This window comes from Hesperophylax consimilis, chromosome 12 (assembly GCF_061612785.1).
Source record: "Hesperophylax consimilis isolate HC1 chromosome 12, BYU_Hcon_1.0, whole genome shotgun sequence".
Classification (NCBI taxonomy): Eukaryota; Metazoa; Arthropoda; class Insecta; order Trichoptera; family Limnephilidae; genus Hesperophylax; species Hesperophylax consimilis.
The window spans coordinates 37,439,990-37,464,862 of record NC_142847.1 but is presented as its reverse complement, the minus strand read 5'-3'; the positions used below and the strand labels follow the sequence as shown (position 1 = coordinate 37,464,862).

At 34.4% G+C, this 24,873-nt stretch overlaps 1 protein-coding gene across 3 annotated transcripts in view; it reads right to left on the bottom strand.

The window, feature by feature from the left end:
* Positions 1 to 762: 762 nt before the first annotated feature.
* Positions 763 to 24,873, bottom strand: part of LOC149419585 (cubilin-like) — a 139,894-nt gene continuing 115,783 nt past the window's right edge. For 2 of the 3 annotated variants that reach the window (XM_089637904.1, XM_089637906.1), the window contains exons 6-10: positions 17,005 to 17,160; positions 6,252 to 6,486; positions 3,685 to 3,897; positions 2,801 to 3,056; positions 763 to 2,688 (exon numbers count right to left, since the gene is read on the bottom strand). In XM_089637904.1, coding sequence (XP_089494030.1) covers positions 1,417 to 2,688; positions 2,801 to 3,056; positions 3,685 to 3,897; positions 6,252 to 6,486; positions 17,005 to 17,160 — 2,132 coding nt within the window. In that variant the 3' untranslated portion in view covers positions 763 to 1,416. The remainder of the gene's footprint in view (positions 2,689 to 2,800; positions 3,057 to 3,684; positions 3,898 to 6,251; positions 6,487 to 17,004; positions 17,161 to 24,873) is intronic. The other variant, XM_089637905.1, reaches the window with a different exon arrangement.

Below are 24,873 nucleotides of genomic sequence, written 5' to 3'. Positions count from 1 at the left end.
GTTCGCCCTCTCCCTTATGCAGTCTAGACTATTTACACCTTAAAGCTAGAGAATATTGTGCAAACACCTTATGTACTCTACTGAACTAAACCATGTACACAAGTGGAAGGTCAGGTCTCAAAGTTAATATGCAAGGAATGGTTTCATAAATATTCGCATGAACAGTCATCCATTTTCCCAAGAGGACACACTGGTCTTACTTGTTATGAGTAGTTGGAACTCTTGAGCGGTATGACACCGAATACAGCACAAAAGAAATGCAAATTTATATCCATCTAAATTATTTCCGATAGTGGACTGTCCAAAACAGGCAAAAATGAACCTGACAACTCTCAGCAATTGCAACGCTCGTGCTCTCTCACGGAATAAAAAGGTACTATCAAACACAGCTACCATCTTGACAGGACTTCGCTACTTTATTAAATAAAGAGTTATGTGTAGTTTTGCATATTAAATTAGATACCTTACCCTTCACGTTCACAATATTTAACAATATGTATAGGTATTATTTTACAGGCACATTTTCTGACAGAAAATATCAAAATTAATGTGCTGCTTTTAACTATTTTTTTCTTAATTGAGCTTTTTCAATGTGTGTCTACTTCAATATGCTGTACAGATATTTTGAATTATATGGTATCATATGCTTGAACGTATTTCAAAACATTTCTTTAAATTACAAAACATATTCGTAGAGTGAGGATATTATTTGAACACATTGATCATTTCTTACAAAAAAAAATATATATATATATTACTTGTTGGAGACGTAAAATTATGTTTGTGGTAATATTGTTCTTTCTTATCTGAAATATTGATATTATTTTTTAAATTAATAAATACTTTTTGTGAGCAATTAGCAATTATTATTCCCAATCCTATCATTATTTTCTCTCTTTTTTTTACTTTTTTTTGTAAAACTTCATTAGTTTAAATAAAAGCTTACAAATTAAAAGGTGTGAAATTTTTCAGCAGGTCGAGGAAGGCATTTTAAATTAAATTCAGAAGAATATTAAGTTAAATAATGTTGTGGGATTGTGTTATTAAACTACTATTATTACATTATTCACAAATGCTGACAGAATCAGTTGCTCATGAATGTACATGTCACTAATATTCATTTGCATCGTTACATTATATCATTACCGTAATAACATTTTATCAACAGGCACATATTTTAAAATTAATGTTCATATCTGACCACATTATTTTGTTAATGTCTTTATTCACCTTAGAACCGAAAGATCAGTTCGAAATATTTTCGAAACACTCGTCATCACTATTCAATATTTTTCTATGTCAATGCAAGCTCCAGTCGTAGGCGGTCCCACTGCCATCTCTGTGGTACTCCCGGTTGAATGTGGAAGTGGAAGAACTAAGATGGCAATTCGGTCCAGGCTGGAATTTGGCCTGATGTCAGTAGCCCATGTCTCCGTCATTGCTTGATCTTTTATGGGAACACATCTTGCATAAGATTATGATGAAGCAAACGGCTAAAATCGTTGCGCCGATTGCTGCCATCACTACACCCATCCAGTTTATAATAACAGTATGCTCCATTCTACTGTTGCATATCTCTGGGGACTCATCGCTCAACAATTCTAGCATTTTACCAGTCAAGTCACCGGAGTATCCAATTTTCTTCAAGTTCTCTTCTATGTATGCAAGCCTGGCATCGGTATTGGCTTTGGAGAAGCTGTTGTACGATTTATCTTTCTGAGCTCCAGCTCCAGTGATATTAGGGCAGTTTACAACTCCATTGCAAACGAGTCTTGCTGGAATACATAGCCCATTTTCTCCAGGACATAAAAAGTCACATACTTCTATAATTCGTTTATCAGTTCCAAATTCGGCTTTATATTTTTCTTCCTCGACTGTACCTCCCTCAACAAGTTTTGAAGTCTGAAGCGTTCCATCAGAATTCCTCGGAAGGTGGAATAGTTCAGTCCACGCTATTTTAAAAGCAGCTCTTGTTGGAGACGTCGCGCTAATGAATTGAATTCGTATTGCCCTTGTGTCTTCTTGTCCCAGAAGAGAAGGATCTTCAAGGGATTCCATACCTAACTCGCTAGCGGATAAAATTGGTAGTTCTTTGGCGAGTGAAACATTTTCTCCACAAATCGATATATACGGATCTATTTGTCCTGGTAAATAAATTTCCAATTTACCATCATCGCAACTCTTCGATGCAAACTTAATTTTGTCAAAGTGAATCCACAAGTCTCTGTCCCTATTGATTCTAAGATCCCAAATGCATCTAATGTCTTTAGGAGGATCGGTATATCCCAGTGCGTCTAAGAAAGGAAATAGAATTTCTCCATCAGAAGTGGCTTCAATTGTTGCAGGTCCACACAAAGGACCGTGAACAAATTCATAAGTTGCTTCAAAAAGAGGAGCTTGATGTTTAAAGTAAGAAGAAGCAGCATGGGCGCTATCAACAATCAACTGAAGATTCAACTGTTCACTGGAAGAAATTACTTGATATGGTTTGTTTATTGAGATCAAAGGGGCGTGTTTGGTACATAAACACGAGCCAGCACCTTTCTGCATAGCGGTGTGCAGAGGGGTAGGTGTGTACTGAGTACTTGTTTGGTTGTTGACTGTTGCAGGAATTGGTTCCCAAATAACTAATTTGTCAGCTCGATCTTCGTAGCAATTTTGACATGGGATGGATGCGTACGGATGTTCCTGTATAGAAAATAAAAAAATTAGAACATTGAATGTTTGCTTACATATTTCATTACGTCCAGTAAAAGAATTCACTAAACAAACCAAAAATAAAATAAAATGAACAACTAACTGTGTATACCTTGAAGTTGATATTGATTATGTTCAGTATAACCCTTGCAAATAGTCGCTTATCGGTAACAAATCTATAGAGGCAGCTGACGTCCTGGCCTGGACTCTTGTAGACCAAGGTGTTTGGAGGGCTCCTCAAAAAACCCTTGGACGCCCTCCAGGAAGCGAGGACTTCATCACATCTGGTGCCAGTTACCGGTTCCCCATAGCGGGTGTTATTGAAGAAGTCGTAATGAGCCCAGTAGTAGAGCGAAGATCTGGTAAGAGAAAAGAGAATGGATAAAGGACCGTAAAAAGAAAAACATCTTGTTAAATCGGTATGGAGGTGGCAATAGGTTGTTTATCGGTCTTTGGTATAATTTAAACAAATTTTAAATAAGTTCGTTTTGGCCATGAAATATAAAGGTTTGGTGCTCTTAAAGATAGTCACACACAAGCGATATAATATTATAATATATGTGGGCGAGGCCTATAGGCGACAGGCGAGGCGAGGCCCTAGTTCGCTCGTCACACAATTCCATACAGTCATCACCATTGGTTCTTAATACAATGGTCGTCTCATAGGTTAATATAATATATCTGTGGTGGTTGTATGGCCATTCCAACACAATCATTTACTATTTTCCTTAAATTGTTATTGATGAATTTTGGATGTAAATAGCAATCTAAGAAATTACGTTTTTATGAATTTTGCGAAAGCATACAGATATCACTATTCACACACGAGAAAATTTATATAGCTTATCAATTGACGTTTAATGTAGGTTGGGAATATTACTTTGTAACATAAAAAAACTTAACTATGTCCTTTACCATTTTAGTACCTAATAAAAAAAAATCGAATTAAGCATTACATATTATCAATATTGGAAGAAAATGGATTACCCGCTATAGCTACCAGTCTTGCTCTCGAATCTGACAAACAGAGAACTTCCAGTTGAGACAAAGTCATGCTTCTCCATGGCTTTGGAGAAGGTGTCGCAGAAAGTCTTGATGATGCGGGAGTCGTCAGGCCAGGAAGCATCGTATAAGGTCAAACTTTCCCCGCAGTCCCCGTCAAAAGGCAGGATGGGAGATTCAATCCGGTTGATTCGGAAACTGGAGAAAATTAAAAGTTTTGTGAGATTTTAGCATCAAAACAAAAATGAAATACTATCTCATTGAAAGAAGCCAAAGTTTTCTTATTTCATTTAAAAATTTAACGCTTGTTTCGCTAAAGAAATTACAATGTATAAAGCGGGAATTCTCCTTAAAACTGTAATATCAGGTATTTAGGTCCTCACATAATAACAAAAAAGTTTTATAAACTTGATTCTCCAGTAACACTATTGTGTACAAATTAAGAGGAAAAAAGTTCAATAAAGCATGATCACTCTATCAACAACCACAAACGTTTTGTTTCTCTCAATTAATTTTTATTTTAAATAATGTACCCACTCATATAAAAAAATATTATGCGTTTGAAAAAAAAATGTTGGGATGACCAGTACTGTATAACTGTGTATCTAACTTTTTTGTGCTCACCCTACTTTTTAGAGCACTTTAAGGCGAAGCTTAGTACTAAATCACTATTTCGATTAATCTTTATAATGTTTTAAGAATTTTATTTTAAATATTTAACTTACAATAATTGAACTTTATGTGATCTAATATAATCGTACATATTTTTATTCTAATGGGAATTAATTAATGTGACGAAATCACACTTCATCTAAATAATATTTTAAATGAATAATACGTACCGTAATTAAAATAACTCCTGAAAATAACTACTGATTGAATGTTTGAAATAAGCAAAATTGCATGTAATATTGGAAAAAAATAACATATTATATTCTACTCGAGATCTACCTATAAAAGTAGGTAGGTATGTACCATAAAAATAATAATAATATGATCAACATGTTTATTAGGGTTCGAAATCGGAAGATATCGCCTGAGTATGTGAGGGAATTGACGGCAAGTACACCCCGGAACTGCAGAACAGTTCGCGGCAGGCAATAAGGGATAAATTAGTATCTTTTGACTAGTACCATTGACGTCAGAATCGAAAAAGACGAAAACGTTACATGACTTTGACGTCACGACTGAGGGGCAAAAACTTTTTTATTCCTTGATTAAGAGACTGAAACCAAGCGCTCGTGATAGACTCGAGTGACGTACGACGCTGGACAATTTCATCTTTTTTTTTTCTTTTTTTTCCGACTTTATGTCCGGGTTAAATCTTCCCCATAGGGAAAATTAAACCCTTCCACACACATTTTTTCACAAATGATCATCTAGTCAATCCATATTATGCAAGTGCATTTTATAAGCATAATAAATACAAAACAATACAAGAACAACACGTCAACTCACCAGAGATCAAATGAGAAAATAATTCACCGACTCCAGATATTTTCATATCAGAGGGAAGGACCTATAAATCCTACTGACCCCTCAATATAAATATTTAAAAAACTTTCGTAATCCTACGTATATTTTAAATGACTGATTTTTGCATTTTTATATCTAAATTCTTTGACATATCTAATACGTCTAAATTTTAACGAGAGAGCTAGGTATAATGCCAGTAGCCTAAAAAACAAATGGTAATATTTTTATTGTCTGAGAATGGCAAATTCTTTTAATCTCATTTCCTAAATCTGTGTATTTTATTATTTTTTCAGAAACAGATTTTTGAATAATACAGGAATTTGGAATAGCGACATCAATGATATAAGTTGTTTTTTTTTAATTTTGTCATGTAAAACTATATCGGGTCTAATATGACTAATCGTTCGGTCTGTTAGTAAAGTTTTATTATAATATATTTTATAAAATTCGTTTTCTAAAAATGAATTCGGTTCATATTCATAATATGGTTTTATATTACGGCAGTCAATCAAGTTATGTTTAATTACCAAACTTTGGTGAATTACTTTTAAAACTTGATTGTGCCTAAATGTATACTCGGACGGAGCTAATGTATAACATACCGATATAATATGTTCTATAGTTTCCGGAAAAGCCAAACATTTTCTACATAAATCATCAATTTGATTTGTATCTTTGATTATATGCTTCGTATAATTTTTAGTATTAATGACTCTATCCTGAATGGCAAGCATAAATCCTTCTATTTCTGCGCTCAACTCTCCAATACTCAACCATTTGTTTGACGAAAATTTGTCAACATACGTTTGGTTGAGATAATTGAAATGATTTTTATTTTTTATTTTTTTTTATTTCAGCTAGAAGCCGACAACTTTACGTATGTATGAAAATGCTGGCTGGTTGAATGACTGCATTTCCACTAGGCGGTATTCGGCAAGCTGATTTAATTGATAATTTTGATTGGCTATTATTTTTTTTATATTTAAGTTCATCGTGGAGGAATTTAGACCCGATTTTCAAATCTCTCAATAATATTAACATTACAAAAACTATATATTATTTTTTGTTGTTCTCACCTTGGAAAGTATAACCTGACAATCTGATTAGGAAGCCCCTGCATCAGGTAAGTGCAGGACGTATGCGGCGGGTACCAGTGCGCCACGGACAGGAAGATGCCCTCTGTATCCCCGGACTTCTGCAGCGACTGCGAAGTCAGCAGCCAGTCGCACGTGCCGTTACGCGAGCCAGCAGTCTCCACGTGGCCGGGCCAGTTGCCCACGTTGAAGTGAAAGCCAGTGTTGAGTAGAGGACCTGAAAAAAAATAATTTAAATCTTATGTTTTTGTTTATTGTTATTAAGTTTAATTTGTAGAACTCCATTTTAATTTTTTTATTTTTTATATATTGAATAATATTGTTATTGGGTTTATAAAAACTGTTTATTTTTAAACAAGTTCTGCTGTGTAATTATTATTACGCGTGACAGCTGTTTCGCCCTCTGAAGTGACAGTTTGATAATGCCTTCAGAGGGCGAAACAGCTGTCACGCGTAATAATAATTACACAGCAGAACTTGTTTAAAAATAAACTTGTGTTTTTGATTTAATCTAGTTTGGAAAATCAGAATCTGTTTTTTGTCTGAACCTGAATAAGATTGATAGAAAAAGTATCAAAACTCATTTAATGGGCCAATCACTATTCAGTTTTATTAAGAATCACGGTATATTATAATTGCAGGACGTATGAAACTGAAAGTATATAAAAAAATGGATCATTGCCTTTCAAAAGACTTTAAAAATTTACCTTTCCCATATTATTGATGAGGAAATAATTAAAGAGGATTATGTTAGTAATTCAAAATTGGAATTATGAGATAAAGTATTTGAAAAAAGACGGAATATCATGAAGTGGTAATGGCTCAATTGGAAGACAATTGACTCAATTGCCAGTCCCGGTAAGACCAGAGGACCTGAGTTCACGACCCAGTTGAGACCGTTACCTTTTGATGAATTGTTGATTATCTTCATGATCAAAAATCACTAACTAGAGCTAGCCTCGCTCTCTTTGACATATTTTTACTACTTCTATTACAGAATCCAGATCCATTTCCAGTACTGATTTTCCAGTACTACCTGTAATTGTCCATGTCATTCTAAACATTCTTATTATCTCTTCTATTTTCAACTCATGTCTCCATATGAGCTTTCGAGTAGGTATATATTATATACCATTTTAATGTTGTTGTTTAGTGCAGTTATTAATATCAATTAAAAATGGTTTTGAGAGTTAGTCGTGGGTTTTCTATTTGTGAAGCGGGTTTGGGTACCGCTGCACCGGCAACCATTTATTGGATAAACAACACCTTTGCAATGGGTTACCCCAAGTGAACAGTGAGCCAAATAGGGAGAGGCTGGTTTAGGAATACCCTTTACCTCTCCAACTGGTCTCTCGGCCCATCGCCTCGCGCCACAGTCGGAAGGAATCTATTCATACGTCCCTCACTCCTGGATATACTGATCCCTAGATTCCTACCCATTCCTAATACCTTTTTTCCTTCCCAAAACTTCTTCTCCTTTCTTTCTTTAAACAAAATCCCAACACAGCATCCTTAAAGATGATATGGGCTCTGAAAAACTCTCTCAGGGCCACCAGGGTGGGGTTTATTTTAAAAAAGTGGGTAGCGGTGCTTGCACTGTTAGGTCCCGAATGTTTCCGACTGCACCCAAGGGTAGCCTAACAAAGGTCGGGAGCTCAGTTGAATTGATATACTCCGGCAGAAAAACGCACATACTCAAACAGAACGGAGGTGTGTCCAGTAAAACTTTTATTGTAATGATCTACGAAGTAAACTTCTTGTAATCTTGAACATATCTAGCAATTATTAAAGACTCCGGTACTCTACAGTACAGTGTATTTAATACTGAGTGAGAATACTTGCACTAGTAATCCCAGACATTACAATTATGTTATGACAATAACCGTACTAACAATATAACTCTTCGAGTATTGGGAAGCAACCGGTGGCACGTTAGCAGGATATATAGGTGTTATATATCTGCCCCTAAAACAAGGCATTAAACATTACCTTTCAAAATAATTCGATGTATTCGATGATGAACATCAACAGGAATTATTAAATGACCTACAACCATGCGATGGCTTTGTCCATGGAAAATTTAATACTGTCATATAAGTCTGGATAAATAATGACAGTGATTAAAATACAGTTAATAGATATTGCTTTCTTCACTATAACTCGCTAGATTCCATCGAGTTCAGACAATACGCTTTTAATTTGAGTGCCTATCCTTCTTGCGTTTCGAATTTCAACACGCACCGCGTTACGACTTGTTAATGGAAGTTCTAATCCATTTGCTGCTTAAAAGCTCTAGGCTTTATTGTAACTCGCGATAGAAACCTGGCATCATCTTGCGACATAGTCTTACTTAGACTTTGCCATTTCTAAAGCGCGCCTTGTAAATCGAATCACATATTGACACATCCAACTGTAAGCCCCCACAAATCCGCAAGTGAAACACTCTAGCCGAAGTTATTAATGTGGAACTTTGATTTGAGTCTTAGGAATGGCGAAGTGTAAGGAGGAGAGGATTTGATACAATGTTCCATTGGAGGGGTGGCAAACTATTGACATATTTAAAAACAGATTTTGAAATGTAACGTGATCAAGTCAGTGCCATCGAGAATCGGCAGTTTGAAAATGTTAACGATTGTCGTTGAAACTCATTGTTACTGCTGATTTCTTAGCTTAAAAGGAATGCGTAAATTATTTAAAACAGTGAATTAACGACAGTAATGCCTTAATTTAGTGGTCACGTGCCTAGACCTGTACTTTAATTGGATTGTAACACATTCATAAATTATGACACCTGGAAAGTTGGTTTTATTGCAAATGAAAGAGATGCACTAAATATCATCCATCTAGAATTTCGGCCATCAATATTTTAGAATTTCGCGGAACCAATCAGTATGGATGTTGTAATAATGAACTGTATCTACCATTTTTATTGTGGTATATAGCCTTACACTTTATTGGAATCATTAACCGTCCATTACACATATATTGTATCCACACAGAGAATGCATGCAAATTTACTGATACAAATTAGTCATTCAGAATATGTATTGAGAGCACGTGTTCTTTTCCTAATAAATACAATGACGGATCGTGAAAATATCAGTATTCGTATGAAAACGTGTTCCCCCGTCCTCATAAAACATTCGCGTTTAACAAATACTTTGTTATGAACTCTATCAATTCATTCGTTAAAGACCGTCCCGGTCCCGGTTTATCAGTAAAATGAATAATTTGACCAGATTTTTAATAAATTAACAGTATTTATATAAGTGTATTTTTCCGTGTACCGTTAAAATGACAAACCTTTAACTATTGGCACCTATTATGTAATCGAAATAATTAATATTTATATCCAGTAAAAAATTAAGTTTAAAAAATAAATATATTTTCTCAATGTGTGTCTACAATGGCCGATATAAATCTTACTTTTCAAATATAATAAAATTTAGATTTGGTTAACTACCGCTACTTAAGAAATAACTAGTGATGTGGAGGCTGCCAGAATCGGGCGGAGAGGGAGGGCTTAGCGAGTTGGTTCAAGTATTAACAAGATCCACGGCGAAGCGATTGAATTGCGGAAACCTCACACCCGACCCCGCACCCCGCACCCGCACTCCCCACCCTCCTGCATCAAGGGAGGGCAGCCACGGGGTTAAGCGAAGTTTAACACGTATGCCTATTGCCTATTGCCAACCGGCTCGACAATTGAATTAGTTCACATTACACAGCATTATTGAAGGCTTACAAATCCTTTGAGGTGACATACCTAATACAAGGTGGAATTTCATTTTTGATTGTGACAATATTATTTCAATTTGCGTAGTACCTACCCATAGGTAGATATTTAATAACAAAAGCGATTCGTGGTATACGACGTCCGTAAACTTTTGGAGAAAGCTGGAAACTGGTGAATCTAAATAACTCCCTAGTTGCCGAAAATAAAGATAAAAATATTAAGAAATCAAAAAGCTCAAATCGAATCAATTAGTTTCCTGCTTGTAGTTACGACTAGCTTTAGGATACCGTATATAATATTGCTGCCAATGTGGACTAATGTTCAACGGTGTTGAAATTTTTTTCATAAAAGTCAACGTCATCCCCAGATTTAGGACCTCTACTCTTTCTAATATTTAGAACTGACCTTTGTAATATTTAAATACCAGGTAAAATTTTCTCGCTTGCTGAAGATAATACAACAACAGTTCAAGGAAAAACATGTGAAGACGCCACCAATAAAGCTATGTCACTAGGCGATTAATCCAACAACATGCTCAAGCTGGGAAGAGATCGAACCAGGAAAACGCATACTTAGGTGTTAATATATATTTATCAGGCAAGAGTGTGAGGTAAACACGCCACCGATTCTATTTGATTGTAAAGTCTGATCATTGGTTGTGACAAAATACTGTAATTTTTTCTAAGAAAAGTAAAAATAAGGGTACAACATTCAATTTCCCATCATCATCAGAAGTTGAAATGTGTACAGGAATCACTCTCTTTAGATAGGCCCGAAGGTAGAGATGAATTTATTCACCAAACTTCAAAATCTAGGTACATATCCCTTTATTTGTAGTAGATTTTTATTTATCATTGCGAAACAAGTAACAAATATTTACTAATTATTTAAATATCGAACCTTTTTGGATTCAAAGATTTTTATTAATTTCAAAGAAACATTTCTCGCATTTTTAAATAAAAATTTCTATTAATAACAAAAAATCACAAAAAACCGAATAAAATCGTAGTTTCACTGAATATTTCGGAAGAAGCCCCGAAATTGGGATAAAAAATCGTGCAAATTTTTACTCAATTTAATATATCAATTATAAAATTCTGTAAAAAAATATATTAAAAATTCAATAAAAAATATAAATAATTACACAGGTTTGCTCTCGGTGGAATCTTTAGCTAAAATAGTGATAGGAAAGCAATCGCACAATGTCAGCCGGTTTGCCTTCACTGTGCTCGGAAATTGTCGTTTAATTCAGTATTATGCAAGCTAGTCGTTAAAAAAAGATCTTTATAAGGCTTTTAATGTTCCACACAATGTCGCTCCGGCCTCAGTATGTAGTACCCCATTGTAAAACAAGATTACTCCAAAGCTCCACACAATGCCGCTCCGGCCTCAATATGCACTACACATTGTAAAACAAGATTACTCCAAAGTTCCACACAATGCCGCTCCGGCCTCAATTTGCACTACACATTGTAAAACAAGATTACGCCAAAGTTCCACAATATGCCGCTCCAGCCTCAATATGCAGTACCCCATTGTAAAACAAGATTAGCCCAAAGTTATATTAATTTTATTGTGCCTAAAATGTACAATTCAGTATTTACAGAAAGACCGCTTTGCGTCAAATCACTAATTATTATTAAAAAAAATAAAAATTCACGCTAAGATGCACGGAAATAGATACATTTTTCTAGTGAGTCTTTACAGTGTTTAACTATAATTTTATAGTATTTACGCCTAGATAAGACATCACCTTTTTTCTTTTTATCTCTACAACTTATTCAAATAAACTCCATTTTACATATTTTTTAAATAGAAAACTAAGAATTTGTGTACATAGTACTTAAAACTTAATAGAAATATATTAAAAAACTATTATAATACCCACGCACAGACTTTGCCTTTGTGGAATTTTTTGTTTATACTTTTTTTTAATTTCCTTATATTATGGTATTTTCATTATATTACCCTGAAATTGAATTAAAAATTAAATCCCCAGAGCTAAATCCTGATGAAGACCACCATTCACACACACTATCAAAATCCGATATTGAAGATGACACTTAACTTCAAAGCAAATTTGAGTTCATCGTACCAGAGTTACGCAGGACATACTTTCAACCGAAATGAGTATTTTTGATTGATACCAACTTTTAAAATTTCTTTGAAAGCAAAAATTACAAATACAAATTTTATAAGCCGCCGACTTTCAATTTATTCGGAATTTCATTTTAAACAAAGTTCGTCAAAATATTAATATTCAAATACTAATTTCGTGATTATTCGTAGAATAGGCAATACAAAATGAATAGGATGGCACGGGAATATTCCTTTGGAGAGTTTTGAAATAGTATTATTGTATGCAACAACAAATTAACATCAGATTAATCAGACTTTATGGTAATTATTACAATTTAAATGCAGTTATGGTGCCAATTAAGTAAATAACTCTCATCGAGCATTACCAGCCTGTTAATATTATTTAGCGTGTTAGTTTCAAACAAAATAAATAATATTCATCATAAATCAGACGTACCTTTTAATGAACGCATAAAACGTTGGAATTAAATTGCGGTTTGGCATGCGATATATCTAATAACGAGGTCGAATTCAAAGCGATTAAGTTTTAAGCCTTTCTGTACCGCACTTTTGTTTCAAAATAAATAATAATTTGAAATTTTTTTAGTAAATTTTTCTTCATTATTAATCGAGATTTTTTAAATTTGATTTTCATTAGGTACTTTTAGGCATCAAGGAGTTATTTTTTATTAGCAAGGAAAAAAGAAGAACCTACCACACAAAATATTTCTTTGTTTAAAAAAATATGTATGTAAAGAAAAATATAATTTTCTATAATTCAAGGCAATGCCGAGCTTGTCTCGTCATTGTGGCTGTGTGTGTCGTGGACTGTCACTGGCTGGATGTGCGCCACAGTACCTAGACTGTCGACTCGATATTTCGTAATCTATGGTTTAAGACATAGTAAAAATAATCTATGGGTTGTGACAAGGCAGATTGATGGGAATAATTTAAATAATTTGTAATTGCTATCGTGATTGTGATTAAGGAATCGGCATAACAATTAATAACATTAAATGTCGTTTCTTTCATTACAGGCGATGTTTTGTTACTGAATGCTTTTCTTTATGTAAATCTTGTGAGATTAACTAAATAAACCTCTTCTTTCATTACAGAGAAACTCAATTGTGTTTTAATTGACTGTCGTTCAAATCACAGGGAAAATATCATTATATGTATATACAATGTAACGTTCATAAATACAAAGATAACATAAAAATAATAATGGATCCCAGTTCAAGCAAAACATCCGAAACAGGAGCTGTAATTATATTTACGGTATTTGTCAATGGAATAAGGATTGCAACCTCGCAGAAAAAATGAAAGTCATGAGGAAAATCGTTTACAAGCGATACGCAAAATACGGTGCTATTTGTTTCCCAAAACAGAGAGATTTTATTTTCTCGTGTTTATAATGAAGAACTGATTGAAAGTGTTAAATCGATGCCAAACAAAATAACCCCAATCAAGATAGCAAAGTAACATTTTTCAAACTGTTCAAATTCTTTCACTAATAGTTTTTAAATTTCATTTTCTCGTAATAACAACGTAAAATGTTTGTTTTACGTTTCAACTCGCGAGCAACGATTGAATAGCCCTGAAGTTAATATTATTACGTAGATACTTAAACGAATTTTAACTTTAATTTGGAAGGCGGGTACGGGAACCGCCACCCCACGAACCGTTTATACGATCACCAACACCCCTGCTTGCAACAACCCCAAACAAGTGGTTTGCTACGTTTGGTGACTTAGCAGGGGTGTGCGGGTTTATGGGGAGAGGTTGACTAGGTCTTGACTCTCGAACCATCACCTGGCATCAGAGTGGGAGAGATGGATTCATACGTCCGTCACTCTTGGACACATTGACCCCTGATTCCTACCACACCACATAACCTTTTCCTTTCCAGAACTTAGTTGTTGTTTGTATTTAAGTCTTTGTAATGTCGTTTGTGTATTATGTGTGGTCTATATATTTGTGTCGATGTTTTACGGTTCGCTGTTTTTTTTCCTATATTTACGAAGAAGTTATTCACATATTTTGCTATTATTTCTGTATTTGAAGTAGCATAGGTATATATTTTTGCGGTTAAAATTTAGTTGTTCGATATTATTTTTCTGTAACTTCTTTTAATAGTTTCCATATCGTTTTATAAGCTGCTCTTATAACTTTCGTGCATATTATGTTTCTATAGCGTTTAAAGTAATTGTTAGAAAATAGAGTTTAGTGTAGCTTTGCATAGATGTCGCTATATGTAGATACTCACCTTTCCAACAGACTGTTAAAAGTTGATAAATAAGTTGATGTTTATGTTAGGATAGTTTTTCATAGATGTCGCCATAGATTCTTCCCTGTTAAAGGTTATAAATAGGTTGATTTATCATTTTTATGTCTCTTCTGCAATAAACATTTCTGGCGAAATAAGTGGGTTTATATTTCTACCTTGATTCAAAATTAAACAGTAATTATGTTTCTCTATGTCTTACGGAGTATGTTTAATTTGACTGTGTATTTTGACTCATTTACGAATACATTTTAATATTCCTTGTGTTATCCATGGTTTTATTATTTTTGTTTTGTGTGTAAGTTTTAAATTTTTCATATTGGTGTAATGCGTTAGAATAGTTTTAATTGTTTTAAAATCATTTTTTAAAGTTTTAACCGTCAATTATTATTCTAGAAATTTTTTTATGTTGGTTAGTTTTCTTATTTTCGTTATCTATTGCTATCATATTTATGTAGTGATCTGTAACTGTGAAGTACGACTGCTTCGGTTTTTAGTTTTGTCTTAATCATTATAAAATATGGTCTATACAGCTTTTAATGTTGTGTTACTCGCGTTCGGACATTTATCGTGAGCTCCTGTCCATACTGTGCTGGTATTGTTAGGTATTCTATGCTTTCCATTTATTCTATCTTTACTGATGTATATAACTTTACCATCATTCTGTTGTGTTACGGTGTGTGTTGTGTTTTATAGTTTTTGATTGTTTTAAGTGTGTATTTATTATTCAAGCAGTATTCCGCTAAAATAATTTTCAAGCTGTTGAAGGTATGTCAAATACATCATAATTTTTATTTAATCGATCTAATACTTTGATGATATATTTTTATTTTGTAGTACTAGTCCATTGATTATAGTCATTTGTACTTACACAGTAATGTTGGTTGTCCAATTCTATAAATTCCATGTAGCCATGTTTATTTGAGTATTTGTGAAAGTATATATAGTGAAAGAAAGTATATATAGAGTGGCGCTAGGCATACAATTGTGTTTTTGTCATTGTAATAATGTCATCAGAATTTTGTCATTTGGGGTTTTCCTGGTTAGTAGTTGGCCTTTACGGAACCATACAAATCTGTAGTATTATTTGTGCATGTTTTTTTAGTTTCCACCTAAGCTCCTTATAGTACGACGTCATTTATTCACAAATATATATAGTTAACTGTCCGAGTTGGTTAATTACATCCGTTGTCATACCTCTTCTCGAAAGTAGTAGGGCATCGATTTTGGTTTTAAAATATTTTATCCTGGATGCGATTTATGTTCGATATGTTTGCATCTTCGGTTTAAACACCACATGCAAAAGTTATTTGTTGAATAATTTTTAGTATCTTATTGGCATTATAATTTGGATAGCTGTAATTTCTAGATAGTTTACCAGTGTTTCCGGTTCCATCTCTGACGTTTTCACGACGATGCTTTTGAATTCATTGTCTTTTGCTCTTGTTCATATTTTATCTCTGTTTTTTTTTTCTTTTTCTAAATGTGGGATTTGTTCAAATGATTTTACTATTGAATCCCATTGGTCGCTTATGAATTGTAGTGATTTTTTAGAGTCCGCTGATTTCATTTCTATTTTTATTGTTAATTTTATATCAATTTAATTCATTACGTATTTCAGCCTTTCTGAGTTTGTTTGATTTATAAATTGTGTACTAGAGGGAGTGGAGTAGTCTCGGATTCTAGAATTTGCATCCCGAGCTTCCGAGTATTTTACATTTTTATGCAGTGCTATTAATACATGTGTAATGAAATGCATTAAAGGCTTATAATAGATCTGTCACCCTCCACAAAATATGTTTCAATTAAAACCAAGTTGAAAAAAATATCAACGGATTATAAATAGATTTTGGCTGGGCTGACAATTCTGCTAACAAGTTAAAGTTAAACAATATACAAAATGGATCGTCGATTTCCGGATTTATGAGTTGTGCAGTGTGCAGTGTAAATACGATAGATTAATTCTACTAATAGATAATAATAATAATACATGAAAACATTATGGGACGCCGTAAAAAAATACGTTCGATTCCTCTTGGAAAATGGTATACAAACTTAATGATGCATAGCACAGACTCTGTCGGAATACCGGTCCGATAAAGGTACCAAATAGATACGAATATTTAAATTGAATTTTAAAGTCGTGGTCTAGTCTTGTAGTGTAATCGGCCTCGAAGGTTGAGGGAAAATGCTTTCAACTACAAATGAGGAGGTCGCGGGTTTAAATCCCGACCCGCGCAAGTTATTTTTGTTGAATGAATTTGTGTTGTTTAACAATTAATATCTTTTAAATAATAAGTTACTCTCAGTATCGTCCCGATGGAAGACAAGCATTCCGAATTGAAACTTTGCTTGAAATGGCTTTAGCCCAGATCTGCCAGGTACTTCCCACCTTCTTCTTGCCTACCTCTTTCCCCTCTCCTCTACCATCAGTCTTATAATATATTATATGACATATCAGATATATGAGATTCATAATGAATTATTTTGGTAGCATGATTGTTTCTAAAGTAAATTAATTCATTCTAAAATTGCTATGAAAAATTCATTTAATAAATAAAAACCACATAGGGTTTTATTAAAAAGAGATTTTGGCCCTTACAATAGCTTTGAAGTATAACAACTTAAAGACTTACCAGCCTCAGACGAGATAAATTCCACAAAAAGGTCTTGCGACGTTCCAATGATGGAGTAGGGGAACTTTCCCATTCCACAGAACACGCCGATGAGTGGAGAAGATTCGTCCTTTCCGTCGTAGATCTTGATGTTGTCGAACGGACAAAAATTCAAGCCTGCGGAATAAAAGAACACACAAAAATTATTAGTGGACAACAATCTCAACATACCAAATAATTGTAATAACCATGTCACTAAAAAAAGAAAAAAAAAAGAAAAAAAAATCTCACGACAAAATTACACAGAAGTACCAATATTACACTGCCACAATTACACACAGACGGAATAACACATGAATAAAATTAGACATTGTAAAGAATTAAATTTACTTAAATTATCCTCACCGATTGGAATTGAATTTTTTTGAAGAAAAATACTAACCTATAACAGTCACGGAATTGTTCCCACGACGCGATTCCTGAGTCATTTGTCAACAGCAAACTTCTAACCATTCATATTTATTTTTATTTTTTGCTCGAAAGAAGTTATGATGATTTGGAGTAGACATTGATTGCTAAAAAAAATAACTTTTGACTTAAAACTTGAATAACCCAAATGCCACAGTAGGATTGTTAAAGATTAAAGATGTGTGCAAGATTTAAAAAATAGGTAAGTACTTTATTTAATAAATGTGCGACAACAATTTATTTATGAGGAAATAATTTTTAATAATCATTTAGGTGTTATGTACTTATGTATACACCCCCTTAATTATAAACACGGTGTAAATAACAGGTGGCGCGTATTTTCAAAATAGTTAAAAACTAGACTTATTTCCACTGTCGCCTCCGTGGTTGAGGGGTAACTCTCTCGACTAGCAAGCCGAAGGTTGCGGATTCAAATACCGGTGTGCCCATTAAATTTTATTTGATTTATTTGTTTTATTTCACAATTTGCTCAGTTCAAATATTATATAGTATACTTGCGGCACGTTTCACAGTTAAAGATACTCTCAGTATCGCCCGGTGTAAGTCCACCATTCAGAATTGAAAAGTTGCTTGAAATGGCTTTAGCCGTCTTTTGTTACCAGATCTGAATAGCCAGGGACTCTCTCACCTCCCTATTCTCCTTTTTATTTTCCCCTCCTCACCACCTTCAGCCTCACAGCATACCCCGATCGGGGATGTCATGATCTCACATTACTTTCATTAGTGTATCGTCTTCTTACTTATTTTAAGTGTTTTATTTTTGTTATTTCTTTTCGATCAGCTTAAAATATTTTGTTCCCAAATGAAATTATATCAAATAGTTTTCCGAGAAGGAAAAAAATAAAGTACTGCCTTTACAAAAAAGTTTATTATTGACATTTTCCTTTCACACAAAGCTTGTGATTTTTACATTTCATACCCACTATGAAATTGAATAGCGGAATTTCTGAAAAGTTTATTATATTTTATGAGTTTTTGCTTTTTCAGAAGATATCGTTGAAGACAGAATGGAATTGTAAATAGTCGGTTTGTTTTTTTTTCGAAAGAAACGCAAAAACTAATTGTAGGTACGTTTTTTTAGTCTTGAAACCTAATGCTTTTTTTTATTTTTAATGGAAAGATTGTCATTTACCTAATATTATTATTATTTTCAATTTCATTTAAGCATCCTCACCAAACAATATTGCAATGCTTCGATGATGTCAATAATAAATAATTGAAGGTCGCATCTTCAGCACTGTCTCCAGGGAGTATCTGAGCGCCGTGGCCATGGCGGGATAAAGTCAAAAACTAATGCAAAAACTCAAGTGCGCAAGGAACAGTTAAAGCAAAAAAAAATATATAATCACGCGCATGCGTACTGCGTATACCAGCCGTAATTGACAGTTGTAGTTGACAGATATTTAAACCGCCCGACCCCCAGGTACAGGAACGTATTACGATCTTATTAAGACGGAGATCTTCGGAGGACTTTGTTAACAATCTGGTTGATTTGACAAATAAAATATCGATCGGTCACACAGAAAAAAAAAAAGGTAAGACCCATTTATAGCACTGTCAGAGAAATATCTAACAGTGAAATAAGCGATTTACCAAAGCAAAATCAAATTAGCCGGAATTCGAAGCAATTCAAAACATTCCGGCCAAATGACATTACAAATGTCATCTGAAGAATCGTGAAGTTAACAAGAAAATGCGAAATACGAAAATGACTGTGTTTTGAAATTTAGAATAAAGTGGTGCCATTAAAAAAAAATTTTGCACGAATATTATTATGTTTTATCGAAGGAAGCAAACACTTTGTGATGTGACATTATATATCAAATGAAAAATACACTTTGTAAAACACCACTTTTATTTTGAATTAATATTTACAGCCAACCAGGTTTCGCTTAGCTCAAGCTTCATCAGGGCTTATTATATCAACTAAAGTTATTTTCATACAGACACATATGTATAGAAGAAAATAAAACAATGAGTGAAAGAGATAGAAATAAAATACACAAGTGAAAGAGATAGAAATAAAAGAGCAGACACCTTATTAGTGCTAGAACGAGAAAGGATGTATACTGATTACAGGACGGGTAGGAAGGGAGGGGGAAGGGAGGAAACAGTTTAATCAGAGGTTAACGGAATAAATTAAATATTGGACTATTAGTTAAATTGATTTGATTGTTGATTATATTTGATTTATAAAGCCGTCAACAATAAGCGAAACCTGGTTGGCTGTTAATATTAATTCAAAATAAAAGTGGTGTTTTACAAAGTGTATTTTTCATTTGATATAATATTATTATGGGTTAATATACCTAACCCGAACAGTATACAGTAGCCCGGAGTGAAAGAGGTCGAAAAAAAATTTTCTTCGAATTTCAAAAACCCTATATCATTTAATGTTGCTGTAGATAAATAGCTGTTGAAAAATATTTTTTATTTTTTTTTGACATATGATCTTCAGGTGGCGCAGAGGACCTGAAATTTTGAAAAAATGATCGATTCTAGAAATTTTTTAAAAATTTAAAACAAAATTATTATCATATTTAACTTTATTATTTGCATTAACATATAAGGAACATTAAGAATATATATATTTTTTAATCATTTCAGCCTTCTGTCGTGTCATATGCGTATGGGGTAGCTCCCTGAATTCCAGAGGAAAAGTGTAATTTTGTTTCGAATTTCGGCATTTCTTTTCTCGATTTTATTGTTGCTCGAATATATCCATCGCGTGCTGTACTTCCGCAAACAGCCAAGCTAGCTTCAGTGACCAGCTTCACACATCTCTCCACAGCCTGTTTTGGAGGTTTTGTTTTTATGGTGAACCATATTGGCGCATACACTTTTATCACAAACGTAGCAATCTCAACCAGACTATGAGTTGGAAACTTTGTTGCTAAATATAGTCTCAATATTCCATTTGCACAGGTTAGCCAACGAGAGTGTGCCAGCTTTTCTGGTTGCTTATTAGCCAAATCAGTTTTTACGCTGCCTTGTGTTACAGCTTGACAAATTTCATACAGATATTTTTGATCATTGCTTAGAATTTTCACGTCGATATCGGGTAAGACTGTCGCAATTTTATCAAATTTTACCACAGGGAGGTCTTCACAGTGCTGTAACATCTTGCCAATGACTCCTGCGAACGTATTGGGACCTGAAGTACTGCCATCCAAAGTATTAAAAAGATGACGCAGTGGTAATTCGTTGGCATGCAACAAACATATAAACCAGTGTAATGGTCTATTTAAATGTCTTTCAATCAATGCGATTGCTCCATTCTTGAAGCCCGTGTTTACAGCCGTTCCATCGCATCTAATGGCTACAATGGTTGATAAATCTCCGAAGTGCAAATTTAAAAATTCTACAATTGAATCCTTGATAGAATTAGCGGTTCCAGAAGGAGGCGCGACGTGGCCAATGTATTGAGAATCTGGCTCGGAGAGCAAAACAATATGTTTTTCAGTAATGGCTCTCCTGTGGTACTTGTTATCATGTTTTTCCTGCACAATGGTCTTGTCTTTCCGACCATCAAAATATAACCCACTTGTTTTACCGTCAGAACTCCCGAAGCTCGAAATCTGCCTTCTTTGCAACTCTTCTCGAACTTTTCGGCGCTCGCGTCGTAATTTACTTCTATCTATTACTTTTGAGAAATCTTGTTTAGAAATAAAACCAATATCTTGAAGAACTGCACTGGCGATGGTTGATGCTGATCTGTCGGAGACACCAGTCCTGTCACAGGCTGTGGCAAGATTTTTCAATCAATGCCTCATCTGATTTGTTTGTGATTTTGATGTGGATGGCGTGGAGTATGCCGGAAAAAGTGTATAAAAGTCTGGATCTTGATTGCTGTCTGATAATCTTACACTATCATCCGAGGTCTCTGAAGTCTCTGGTGAGGGGCTCAGAGGTTTCTCAACAGTCTGTTTTTGAAGGAATTTATTTTGCCTCATCAGTCGTAATTGCCTACGCTCCAAAGCCTCGGTTGCCACTATATCTTTTGAGCCGATATACATTTTGCGGCTACTTCTCTGATCTTGCAGGAATTCTAGCTCTTTCTTGGGTATTTTCACTAAACATTTACAAAAATCGACACAAATGCACTTGCAAACAGCAATATCAAAGAGTTTTTTTGTTGCATCTTCATAAAATTCAGTTTTCTTTTTAGGTACTCGACATTTCTTTAAGCATTTGTACTTGTGATAGTTTAGTTACAATTTGACGTTCAGTTACAATAGGAATAGACGCTTTATTCTACAACGTAATTAGATCAATTGCAATTATTTCACATATATCTTTCACAGAAGGATCTTTTCCATTTGATAACCACTGCAAGTCATTTCTAATCCACAAATAATACTTCATTATATCCGAATAAGTTGGCAACACATTGTATTTTAATTTTTCTGGGCCACCAAACATAGAACACATAGAAATTTTTCTTGTTTTAGGCATATTACAAAGAAATCACAATCAAGTTTTCGCAGCTGTTCCAACGAACGTGCACTCCGCGCTAATGTCTGTTAATTACTGATTGACTGCAACTGTTGTTACGCAAAATAGTGTCAAAAGGTGGGGAGAAGAGGGGTAAGTTAGATGGCTAAAACTAAAATACATTTTGTGACGTTTAAGCTGGATTAGATGATGTGCTTGTTTACTAACAAAATCTGAAAAAACACAATTTTTTGTAGAACTTTAGGGTCAGTGCGCCACCTGAAGATGAAGTTGGAATTTGATGATATTTTGTGTACTTTATAGGGTACTACCAAGGCACCCATTGGTAGTATAGGAAACACGAAATTTGAAAAAAAGTTTTTTCACTCCGCCCTAGTATACAGTTCTCTTCACCGTATACCAAGGCTGCAGCAGCATATATATTGGGAAATCTTTATTTATTTGTTTTATTTATTACAAAATTAGCAGTGCCAATTATTTTTTTTCTAATTATTCTCCTACTCCAAAAGTTGAGCCCCAGGAGCTCGTATTTATGGGAGTAAGTATATACAAAACAAATTATACTTAAAAGGTGATATGTAAACAATATTCAAAGTCTTATTAAATAACTGTAAACGTAATTCAACACAAGTGTATATGTTTATTATTATTGCTAATTTACAATTTGATGGAGTTAATTAGTTCAATTTTTCCGAAAACGTTATTCTATGTTCATATAATAATACTATCAACGCAACGTCGAAAAATGAACGTAGGCTCTATCGATTTCTTAACCATTAATTCACCAGGTGACAGACCATCACAGCGCCTCTTGCCATGATTGATGACAATGCACAGTACATTCATCATAGTGCACTCAGTAATGCATCAAAGCAAATAATGGAAGTGTGCAATGTACACTACACAGTGATATCGCCAAGGAAGTGGCCAATGGTGTGCTTCCACCAACGGTAATGGTTGGAATTAACGCTGTCAGTCTAATGCAGGGGGAACTCACGTCATAAGCGATACTCGGGGAACTGAATAATTTATCGGGAAGATAAATGTGTGTGAGTGACTGTGGGGGACTTTAATGAAAATAAGGAACAAAATATTGTCAACTGATTGCTGTTTTCCGGCCACCTCCCGAACCATACTTAGTGCATTCATTTGTAAGTCGAGTTATTGAAATTTACTTTGAGCGTATTTCCAGCTATAAAACAGTATACAGTAACAATTTTTTCTATCAACATTCAAATTCATTAAATTTCGAGTTCCTAGAGATTCAATCGTGAAGTAATCATTTTCCTTTATTTTACGTTAAAACGATTTTTGTAATATACAGGTATCCGAACGTAAAGTGCCCAAAATTGGGGAGGTGATTCTACATGACGGTAGAAGTAAAAAAAAATAACTGATGCGAAATTTCAAGAATTTAGGATAATTTTCAGGAACACAATTTGAATTGTTTGTATGGATAAAATAAATTATTCTGTGGAAAAATATTTTTTAGTGAGAAAAATAAACATAGAAATTTCTAAAAAAGTTCTTCATCTTTAATACTTCTACCACCATGTAGAATCACCTGCCAAAGTTTGTGCACTTTACCCCCGGACATCTTGTACATTTATTATAAAGCTAGTATTTTTTATAACAGTAATATTACTCTATTATATTAATTTACAGAGAGACGAAATGCAAAATGGTGAGTTAATCAGTACTTCACTATGCTCAGTCAATTATAGTGTTCGCATTATGGTATCTTGCTTCCAACTATAATTAAAACAGTAACCCGTGGTGCCAACAAGAGAAGAATATGATTTTTTTTATCTATTAATATTGAATATAAATTTATTTAAACTGAGTTGATTATTTTTTTAAAATAATATCTTAATGATAAATGCATGAAATACTAAACGTTTTTTTCTTGACCAGCGTTTTAATAGATATAGAAAGGAAGGCGAATTAATATTTTAATGTAAAAAAGGTAATATTGGAGTAGAGCTCGGCTTTAGGTGAAATGGCATCTTGAATGGAAGTGAGGCAAACCTTGATAGAAAAAGTAACTTAATTAAACTAAATAAAAATAAATATTATTTTAGATAAGGAAAACCATTGGAATGGATTTTTTTAAACTTTAAATGTAGTATGTATGTTAAACGCTAGGCAGGTACCGGTACAATAATTAGTCTGTAGGCACTAGAACAAGACGCTAGGCAGGAGGTACCGGTACAATAATAAGTCGGCAGGCACTAGAACTAGACGCTAGGCAGGAACCGGTACAATAATTAGTTAGTAGGCACTAGAATTAGACGCTAGGCAGGAGGTACCGGCACAATAATTAGTCGGCAGGCCAAAGAACTAGACGCTAGGCAGGTACCGGTACAAGAATTAGTTGGTAGGCACTAGAACTAGACGCTAGGCAGGAGGTACCGGTACAATAATTAGTCGGCAGGCCAAAGAACTAGACGCTAGGCAGGAGGTACCGGCACAATAATTAGTCGGCAGGCCAAAGAACTAGACGCTAGGCAGGTACCGGTACAAGAATTAGTCGGTAGGCACTAGAACTAGACGCTTGGCAGGTACCGGAACAATAATTAGTTGGTAGGCACTAGAACTAGACGCTAGGCAGGAGGTACCGGCACAATAATTAGTCGGCAGGCCAAAGAACTAGACGCTAGGCAGGTACCGGTACAAGAATTAGTCGGTAGGCACTAGAACTAGACGCTTGGCAGGTACCGGAACAATAATTAGTTGGTAGGCACTAGAACTAGACGCTAGGCAGGAGGTACCGGCACAATAATTAGTCGGCAGGCCAAAGAACTAGACGCTAGGCAGGTACCGGTACAAGAATTAGTTGGTAGGCACTAGAACTAGACGCTAGGCAGGAGGTACCGGTACAATAATTAGTCGGCAGGCCAAAGAACTAGACGCTAGGCAGGAGGTACCGGCACAATAATTAGTCGG